At 38.5% G+C, this 10,608-nt stretch overlaps 1 protein-coding gene across 1 annotated transcript; it reads right to left on the bottom strand.

Annotated features, from left to right (window-relative positions):
• Window positions 1-2,021: 2,021 nt before the first annotated feature.
• Window positions 2,022-4,555, bottom strand: LOC109205195 (ankyrin repeat-containing protein ITN1-like). The gene is made up of 3 exons (XM_019367875.1): window positions 3,764-4,555; window positions 2,829-3,286; window positions 2,022-2,742 (listed from the first exon to the last, which is right to left on the bottom strand). Exons 1-3 carry the CDS (start codon window positions 4,383-4,385, stop codon window positions 2,272-2,274), a joined length of 1,551 nt encoding a protein of 516 aa, XP_019223420.1. The 5' UTR covers window positions 4,386-4,555; the 3' UTR covers window positions 2,022-2,271.
• Between the last annotated feature and the right edge of the window lie 6,053 nt (window positions 4,556-10,608).

Here is a 10,608-nt window from a genome sequence, read left to right as displayed (position 1 = left end):
GAAACACGCTGTGTAATTCCATTATCACGTAAATAATTGGTCAAAGCTTGAAACTCCCCTCCCCAGTCAGCTTGAAAACATTTGATGTGGCGACCAAAGTATTTTTCAACAAGAGTGTGAAACTGAATAAAAACTTAAAGAACTTCAGATTTAAAGCGAAGAAAATAAATCCAAGTGTATTTACTAAAATGATTTAAAAAAAAAGATCACATAATAACGATAACCATCATTGGAACAAACATCCGAACAAATTAAATCAAGAGCGCCAGATGCTTGAAAACTAGACTCACTAAAAGAAATCTTATGGCTTTTGCTAACAACACAAGTAGTGCATAAACTATGAGATTTACTAGACTGAAAAACAGTATATGGTAATGCTTGATGAACTGTAGGATAACATGCATGAGCCAGACGAGCATGCCAAACACCAAGAGAAGCTGCAAAGGAAGCTGGGGATGGTAGTCTTGTCACATGGAGCGAATATAATCCGCTATTAATCCGCCCTGTGTGTAGTGGTGCCCTCGTTGCCAAATCCTTAATCAAAAAATGGTTAGGAAAGAATTCAACAAAAACGTTGTTAGGTTTAGTAAAGGAACTAATGGAAACTAAATTTTGAGTAGCAGAAGGGACATGAAGAATATCTTTAAGTTTGAATTTTTTGTCAGAAGCAACTATAGAACTTGCACCTATATGAGAGATTGGTAATTTAGAGCCATTACCTAAAGTTACTTCCTCGGGACCTTGATATTCAGAGTGAACGCCAAGGTTATCTAGATAAGATGTCAGATGATGCGTGGTGCCACTATCTATCAACCAATTTTGGGTAGGTGAATTTTGGGTGTTTGCTAGGTTGGAGACAGGTCGTCCAGAAACTCGAGTGCCATTAGATGTCTTGGGTGATGGGAAAACTCGTGCGATATGGCCTTTTCCTGCACAATTGTGACAAATAATTGTTGACATATCTGAGGTTGAAGACAGAACGTTGGAGGATTGAGTGGTGTTATGGAAACCACGTTGTTGAGTCAACGGAAGAAAACCATAATTTTGACAGTGTCCACAACCTCTATTACCTCTATCTCTACCACGGCCACGGTTGGGGGCAACAGAACTCTGAGTAAATTGTACTGTGGGTGCTATGACATTAAGAGTCTCATCTCTCTTTAATTGTCGTTCTTCATTCAACAATAGTCCATATAAAGCATCGAACGAGATATCTTCTTGATGCGATTCAAGAGATCTTGTAAAGGGACGATAGGCTGGTTCCTGTCCAGCAAGAACAAATCCGACTAAGTCATCATTAGGAACCGGATGCTGCAATGCAACCAACTTGTCCGCAATTTCCTTTGCCTTTTGTACATAAGAATCAATACTAGAATTGTCTCTCTGCAATGTGTGTAGCTGAGTTTTCAACTCACGACTCTGGGGCTTCGAACCTGAGGCATAGGCAGCAACTAGTTTGTTCCAAGCCGTTTGGGCCGTCTCAGCGCCAACCAGTTGGGGCAATATTTCTTCCGTCACGGAAGCAACAATCCAACTTAAGACAAGTTGTTCCTCTCTTATCCAAACGTGATAGTCTGGGTTAGGTTGATTATCAGTCAGAAACTGATATGGAATCACCTGACTACCATCAATATGGTGACCAAGTCCACAACCTCGAACCATCGGAAGAAACTATGTCACAACAAAAAATTTGACGATGTAAGTTTAACCGGTTGTTGATGAGCAAGATTAGGAGACGGTAGAGTGGTGACCATGGAGGTCTGTGTTCCAGCAGTTGTTCCTGAGGAACCTGATGAGTTGTTGTCGTTCACCATTAATGATGTTGTTTCAAAGCTTCTGTTGTTTTTATTTGGGTTGTTTTAACCTCTTAGGACTCGTGATACCATGAAAGGCTTTCTGATTAATTGTATTGAAAATACTCTGCCATATTTATACATACAAATCATGTAAGAGTCCTAAAATAAGTTATATACAGAGGATAACAATCCTTTGCAAACGCGGACACAAGTAGACAAAACCAATTGATAATATACTACAACTGAACGTTATCCTTCTTCAATTTCCACCATTTACATGTATTGTGATAAACCAAGGAAGAAGAAATGCAACCACAAACATTAATTCAAGAGCCAACCAAATGAACCAAAGAATCTTTCTTGACATGAAGATTTTCCAATGCAAAAGTAGAATTGTAAACATAACAACATTTATCTATGAATGTCCTCCTTTTCCAATGTTTCTGAAGCCATGAGGAACTACTCTTCATCTTTCTCAAATTAATTTTTCCTTAACGCCTATATATGCAAAAATGGCAAGTGTTACAGAGCACAGGACACAGACAGCTGTGGCTAGGTCTGCAAGCGGTAGCACAACATATACGCCAGTCGTAAATACTATCATCATTGCCATTATAGCATATGAGAGGCACGAAGAAGCATTTAGGAAAAGAGTATGCGTCATATTCTCTCGCTTAAGAGTCGCACGGAAATGCATATACACTGCAGTAGCAGAAAATGTCATGGCTAGGGTATTAGCTATCACAAATGCTTTGAACGCTGTTTTTCTCGTTAAGATTGCCATGCCTTTATTTGGACCATCATCACTATTGTATCCACCAGGAATGGTAAAGCCAGCCGCAAAAGAAATTGTTGTTATGAGCGTAGCCACTATCAAATGTGTATTTGTTCTTTCTTTCCAGGATTCTTTGTCAGCTTCCATGATTTCATAGCTTGGCTTTTTCCCCTGAATAAAACATACTTATAATAAATAAAATAAAATCTTCATTTCTTTCTTAAACTGAGGATGCATGGAGTATTAAATAACGTTACCAGCCACTTTAGACTCGTTTCCTCCAAGTAAGGGTGATGTGTAACGATACTTGGCAATATAAAAAGCATACCAAGCGCGTCACCAATAATAAGAAAGTATTTCTCGAGGATTTTTTTAGTAGAATGAGCAGGAAAAAAAGCTTGGACTTTGAAACTACAATTTTCCTTTGCTAGTTGAAGAGCATTATGGCCTTGACTAGTGACTGCTTCAATAGAATCTGGACACTGCTCATATATCTCTCGCACAGCGTCTATCATATTATTAAGTGCAGCTAAATGCAGAGGTGTTCTATCGTCTTCTTTAATAGTTTCATATACCATCTGTTTATCTTCCTTTAATAATGCCCTCACTATCGGTTTTGATCCGAAGAATGCCGCGAAATGGAGAGGACTCCACCCCATATCATCTACTTCCTTTACCAACCTTGGTTCCTTTTCTAGTATTAGTTGCAAGCATTCTGAACAAAGCAATAGTCCAAATTAGCAAGGCTCTAACCAATGTTGAATTAAAAAAGTAAAGGAAACACACAGATACAGATACAGATAGATAGATAGAGAAGGAGAGAGAGAAACATATAAGAATATATCTCAATGGAAAATAAAATGTGTAGCCCAGTTTCTATACAAATATCATACATTAACTCGTTTAATACTTTTGTCAAAGAAAATCCATATAATGCAGATTGATTAGTCTCCCAAACCTCTGTACTTGAGATTGCAAAATATGAAGTTGTCAGAAAAATAGGATATACAGTCAAACCTTTCTATAACAGTCATTTAATTTGTTCCGATATCTTTTGGCTGCTATAGTGAGTGCTGTTATAAATGACAAATATTATAACATAACATAATAATCGGTTTCGAGAAAAACTCGGCTTTTATAGTGAATGACTGTTATATGGAGATGCTGTTATAGAGAAGTGATCTGATTGTACCTTCAATATGATAGATTGCAGCTGCATGTAGCGCTGTAGTGCCATAAGGTCCTGCATAAGATGGTGAACTGGAGTTGCTCAAGATCAATTCGACAGAAATGTCGTCTTTTTTCTCCATAGCTAGAAATAATGGACTTCTCGAAATTTTGTTGGGCGGATATGTGAAATCAACATCTTCTTTAACCAACAATTCCACCACCCTGTGATGCCTATGCATTACAGCTTCGTGCAAAGCCATGTTTCCTTTGCTGTTGGGAATCCTCAACAGTTCCTCAGTAGTGCCACCACCTTCAATTTCGAGCTCATATTGACATGAATTTTGTTTCATGTAGCTAATAAAGGCTTTAAAATGGCCTTTCCTAGCAGCCACATGAATACAAGTATCGCTATTAGAGTTCAAACAGAAAAGCAGTTCTAAATTACTGCTAATTATATCGAGAAAGTTTTCCCCGTCTTTGGAAGAGAAATAATTAGTGCGCGTGTGAAAATCATGATCAGCTGCAATATGAAGGATAGTGTTCTTAAATGGAGTTAACTGAGTGGTGAACTGGTTCTTGTATTCTCTTAAGACATTTATATCACCTCTCTGTGCTGCTCTGTATAGCCGTCCTTCCATTGGCATATTTACAACAACAACAGACCCAGTATAATCTTACAAGTGGGGTCTGGTAAGGTTAGTATGTACGTAGACCTTACCCCTACCTTCAAAAAGGCGAAAATGTTGTTTCCGAAAGACGTCGGCTTAGGAAAGATAATCCATTGGCATAGTTGTATCAAGAAAATGTCCAAAGTATTCGTAAGAAAGAGCACATTAGCAAGACATGAACTAAAAGGCTCCCTTTTGTTTTTTTTAACTCATCTTTTTCTCCAAACAGCGCGTGTCTCCCAAGAAAAGAACAAAACGATTATGCTTTTCCCCCCTAACAACGTGCCTCCCAGGAAAAGAATAACAGATTTTACAGACTCTTTGTTAAAAATACAAGACTCCACTAACAGCTTGTTTGGATGGTTGTTATCTATTGTATCGTATAGTTAAATTCGTCGTTACGTAACGAAGAAAAGTGTTACTGTATGGTACGGCGGATTTAGTGTGGTGGCGTCGTTACCTTGCTTTTTTCTCTCATCTTGCACTTCCTTATTATTAAATAATTATATTTTATCCTTTATCCTACTTTTTTATATAATAATTTTACTCCGTATTCAATTTTTTCTTTGTAATGTTGCAAGTTTATCCTTCGTATTGTTGGTGCGTGATATTATGAAATAACGGCGAACAATTAATCTATTCAAATGTTGTATTCATCAAACAACACAGTACAATACAATACGATACATTATGAAACGATATGTAACAAGAATCCAAATAAGCTGTAAGTGGTAACACGATGTATAGAGTCTGACACTTGCCCGCAGAGGCAGATCCAGACTTTGAAGTTTATGGGTTCCTATAACGATCTCAAGTTATCAATTGGGTTCACAATCAAATATTTATAGATATTTTAATGAATTTTTTAATACATATACAAGGACTGTGCAAAAGCTACTCGGTTCCCGGGAACCCGCACATTACCCTCTAGATCCGCCACTGCCTGCTCGGTGCTGGAAGGTCGGAAGGAGAAGTGTTATATGCTTTGAATGGAAGCTCTGGTAAATGGCGACAGTAACTCTAACTGTCCTAAGGTAGCGAAATTCCTTCTCATACAAGTAGCGACCTGCACGAAAGGTGTAACCACTATATCCGACATGGACCCGATGAAATTGAATTCTTCGTGAAGATGTGTCTCACGACGTTCTAAACCCAACTCACGTACCATTTGCATTAACGAACAATCGAACCCTTGGGATCTTCTTCAACTCAGGATGTGATGAGTCGACATCGAGGTGTCAAAGGACTCTGTTGATAAGAGCTCTTGGGAGTTACGTGACACATATCCTATTTTAATACCAATGGTCTCACATTAACCAAAATAGGGGGTCTTACCATGGTTAGTGTACTATTTGATTTCTGAAAAATTGAAAATGAACTAGTGCCGATATAGGGGCTGCTCTAAAGGCTTGGGCATTGAGGCCGTCGCCTTAGGCCCAAATTTGAAGGCCCAAATTTATTTTAAATTTTTATTATTATTAATACCGTATATTATATAATTATATAAATAATTAGTATAAAGAAAGTGTTACAGTATGTTTTTTTTATATTTTGATTGAGGTTATTTTATATCAATAAATTCATAAATTTTGATAATTTTCTTTACTGATTAATTAATATATTTGTTTTAGTCTTCAATCTTAATTTTATCCTTTTTATATAGGAATTAAGTTATATATATCGACAACAAAATGAATTTCATTTACAATATTCTCTCAAACTACGTGAACACAAAAGCAGCATCGGTTTTCTTTTAGTGTAATTCGACATATTATACTAGGTTACTTATAATTTATTCTAGATATTCATCAATAAGTGCTACTTAATAGAATGAACTACAATTTTCATTTAAACTGATCATAAGGAGTAAATATTGTTGACACCGTTAATGCTCAAAATTTAAGCTACTACGTTATGTACATTTATTTCTTTTTCTTGATTGTGATGATAGCCAAATCAAAATTTGTGAATTTCAACATCCGATAGTCAACCACTTTATTTTTTGTGCTCTTCTTCCTTTTCTTTTTTTTTGAAATTCGCTTATTTTTATCTTAAATGATTAATTTATTATTTAGAAAGTAAATTTTTTTGTTAGTATAAATAATTTATAAAATAAATTTAAGGGCCTCTCAATATGATTTTGCGGCCACGAGATCTATTGAGCCGCTCCCGGCCAATATTAAAGTGATACGCATCTTGCTTGCTTGATCTCTACTTTTTCCTCTTCTTGTTATTATGTGCTCTTTTCTCTTTTTCTTTTTTGTCTATTTGCAATCTAAACGATATCTAAAATCGATTTCCATGGTAAGAATCTGAAAGATTATTTTTGATGTTGTCAAATTTTTTGGCATAATTTTGGGCGCTGCAGATTTGGCTTATAATCTATTTTGAGGAAGTAAGAGGAATATTTAAAAAAAAAAAATTGAAAAATGCTTCCTTGTGTTGGAGGGTAGGTTCAAAGAAGTCTTTTAAAGTATGTTCTGAGCAGTTAGTTCGTTTAAGTTTGCAAAAACTTAACATTTTTGGTCTTCGTGAAAATTTTAACGAACTCTGTTTGATTTGATGAAAACTATGATAATTTTTTTTTAACCTTAAACATTAGAAAATAACGGTATACAAAAAACTACACTAAAGACAAAAAAATACCAAAAGTTGCAAAAATTATATCTCAAAAAACTTTACCAGACTCAAGTAATATACCAAAAATAGTAGAAAATAAAAAAATTATACCTCTACACGTGAATTCCCGCTAAATCTCCTCTTTGTATGGTTCCCGTCAAATTTAAGAGACAGGATTCGTTAAACTTTTTACAAAGACCAAAAGTATTACTCCCCGTTTCAAATTAGATGAGGTACTTGTTTGACTCAAAAGATATTAGAACCTTTTTGAACAAATCAATCAAATAAAATGAAGGGGTAAATCCCAGTTAAGGATAATTAACTCTAGATCCGAGATGAATAATATAAATAGAAAAACATAGTCGAGTATAAATGTTGGCAGTGATTATGGCCACATTTAATAGCATAAAGAAAGATGCATTAAGTAACATTAAGTGGCAATAAAATGTAAATAAAGGAAAAGATTCACCCAATCTTGAGTGAGACGGGTCTTCTTTCATTTGATAAAGATGAACGATAGACAAATACAAGAACCTTAGGACCCTTTTTAATTTGGATCTGATGAAGATATGGGATCACAGATCCTCCCATCTCTTTTAGAGAGGTGTGTTTACATATTTTCTAGAGAGAGGGAGAGGGAAAGAGCCCGAGAGACTCCCTTTTTGGGAAGTCCTCTCTTCCTATTTATAAGGGGTATTCCTAGAAAAACCCTAAAAGAAAGGGTACAATTAAAGGGAGTATTCGGTAGAATATTCCTTTTGAGGATTCCAAAGCAGACTAGTTGTTTCATCACTGCCCGACCTCGGCCTATCCGACCTTGGTCTGTCCGGCCTCGGCTTGTCCGACCTTGGCCTGTCCGAGCTCGGCCTTATTGATGACTGTCCGACCTCGGCCTGTCCGACCTCGGCCTTATGTCTCCACGTGCCGAATTTCTCTGATCTAATTTTGACCTATACAGTTAGTCCCTCCGCTTATCGAGGTCGTCTCTTGGTCTAGCTCGGTGAGCGGACTTCATTAATCGTAGTTCGAGAAATTCGGATGGGGAGGTCGACTAGTGTGGATCACGGCCGAGGGTGCCGAAAAGTGGTATCCCCGCGGGCTGAACTTTAGCAGAGTTCGATCAGGGCCAATGACTCGAGTAATGAGTCGATCGAGAAGACGGTAGAGTTGGAAAAGGCCGTCGAGGCCAGGATAGAGGCTTCGGCAAGGATGGCAGCACCGAAGGAGGTCATTCGCGTCATTGGATCTGGGTGGGCGAGTAGGTCGAATGTGAATTCGGACGAGGTGGCTGAATGGGAATTCGGGCGCGGTCGCCGAATGTGAATTCGGGCAAGGTCGTCGAATGTTGATTCGGGTGAGGTTTCCAAATGTCGATTCGGGCGAGGTCGCCAAATGTGCGTTCGGACGAGATCACCTACTGTGAATTCGGACGAGGTCGCCCACTTTGAATTCGAACGAGGTCACCCATTGTGAATTCGGGTGAGGCTGAAGTTTGATTCGGACGAGGCCGAAGGTTGATTCGCACGAGGCCGAATGTTGATTCGGACGAGGTCACCCATTGTGAATTCGGGCGAGGCCGAAGTTTGATTCGAATGAGGCCGAAGGTTGATTCGGACGAGGCCGAATGTTGATTCGGACGAGGTCAAACCCTTCTTTTTTGGCGATGGCCCTTGGCCGTCGGGGTATTATTTCGAGCTGGTCGAAATGTTAACTCGTCGTGGTTCGAACGAAGTCGAGCTCTTCTTTTCGGCGATGTCCCTTAGCCGTAGAGGTGTTATTTCGAGTTGGTCGAAATGTTAATCCGTCGTGGTTCGAACGAAGTTGAACTCTTCTTTTTTGGCGATGGCCCTTGGCCGTAGGGGTGTTATTTCGAGCTGGTCGAAATGTTAACTCGTCGTTGTTCGAACGAAGTCGAACTCTTCTTTTTTGGAGATGTCCCTTAGCCGTAGGGGTGTTATTTCGAGCTGGTCGAAATATTAACTCGTCGTGGTTCGAACGAGGTCGAACTCTTCTTTTTTGGCAATGGCTCTTGGCTGTCTGGGTGTTATTTCGAGCTGGTCGAAATGTTAACCCGTCGTGGTTCGAACGAGGTCGAACTTTTCTTTTGGCGATGGCCCTTGGCCGTCTGGGTGTTATTTCGAGCCGGTCGAAATGTTAACCCGTCGTGGTTCGAACGAGGCCGAACTTTTCTTTTGGCGATGGCCCTTGGCCGTCGGGGTGTTATTTCGACTTATTGAAATGTTAACCCGTCGTCGTTCGATCGAGGTCGAACTCTTCTTTTTGGCGAAGGCCCTTGGCCTTAAAGGGTGTTATTTCGACTTATCGAAATGCTAACCCGTCGTCATTCGATCGAGGTCGAACTCTTCTTTTTGGCGAAGGCCCTTGGCCTTAAAGGGTGTTATTTCGACTTATTGAAATATTAACCCGTCGTCGTTCGATCGAGGTCGAACTCTTCTTTTTGGCGAAGGCCCTTGGCCTTAAAGGGTGTTATTTCGACTTATCGAAATGTTAACCCATCATCGTTCGATCGAGGTCGAACTCTTCTTTTTGGCGAAGGCCCTTGGCTTTAAAGGGTGTTATTTCAAACTTATCAAAATGTTAACCCGTCGTCGTTCGATCAAGGTCGAACTCTTTTTCTTCGGCGAAGGCCCTTGGCCTTAAAGGGGTGTTCCCTGGCGGAGTCCCAATTTGCTTAATTTTGCTTGTGCCGGGGAATATGATGCATTTCCTGGGGGAGTCCCAGTTTGCTTAATTTTGCTTGCATTGGAGAATATGATGCATTTCCTGGGGGAGTCCCAGTTTGCTTAATTTTGCTTGTGCTGGGGAATATGATGCATTTCCTAGGTGACTACCCCTACTTTTACTCCACTTGGAGAAATAGTCAGTTAAAACAAAATAAAAGCATTCGTTACCACAGTTTGATCACGTTCCCTTTGTTAGTATACTGTATTTGTAAAATAATTCTGAAAATATAAATGAATATAAACAGAAATGAACATAAACAGAAATGACAGAAAACCAATTCGAGCCCACTGAATTCACAGTGTTTCCTTAAGTAATTTAATCCCCTCCCAGTACCCAAGGTTATGGATTATTTCCTCCCAGGATAGAACGAATTACACAGTGGTGTAGTGGTACTGCAAACCCCATTGTTTCAGCGAACACAAAGTTTGGAAGCAAATCACACTTACTTTTGCTTTGTTTGATGCTAAAAGTATGCAGAAGAAGGAGAAGAAACTCAGAAAATCGTATTGAAATTTTGAGCAGAATAGTGTTGTATTTATAGCCAAAATTGGGCTGAAATCTGAAGAGGTGCAACTCTTCAGAATGGTTGTTTATGCAAAACGACCACAGCATAAATGCCATTACATAAATGGCCATTTACTCAACAATAAAGAGGGAAAATAAAGAGGGAAAATTGAAGAAGGTAGTTAATTTTCGGATACCAAAACAGAAAAACGGATTGGATTTAATATTAATATTTAATATTAATATTCTGTTATTAAAATAAATATTTAATAACATTTCTGTTAATATTTTATTATTAACAAATAAATTTGGTCCAAAAAGTTAATCAATC

The sequence above is a fragment of the Nicotiana attenuata genome, unplaced genomic scaffold (genome assembly GCF_001879085.1).
Source record: "Nicotiana attenuata strain UT unplaced genomic scaffold, NIATTr2, whole genome shotgun sequence".
NCBI lineage: Eukaryota > Viridiplantae > Streptophyta > Magnoliopsida > Solanales > Solanaceae > Nicotiana > Nicotiana attenuata.
The sequence above is the reverse complement of the archived record's forward strand: the minus strand, read 5'-3'. Positions and strand labels throughout refer to the sequence as shown.

Bases quoted from the DNA above. Each gene is read 5' to 3' on its own strand.
- LOC109205195 (XM_019367875.1), bottom strand. From the start codon at position 4,385: ATGCCAATGGAAGGACGGCTATACAGAGCAGCACAGAGAGGTGATATA. The intron at 3,287-3,763 runs GTACAATCAGAT...TGCTTTGTTCAG, and splicing joins TGCAATCTATCATATTGAAG to AATGCTTGCAACTAATACTA. The intron at 2,743-2,828 runs GTAACGTTATTT...TGTTTTATTCAG, and splicing joins AAACGAGTCTAAAGTGGCTG to GGGAAAAAGCCAAGCTATGA.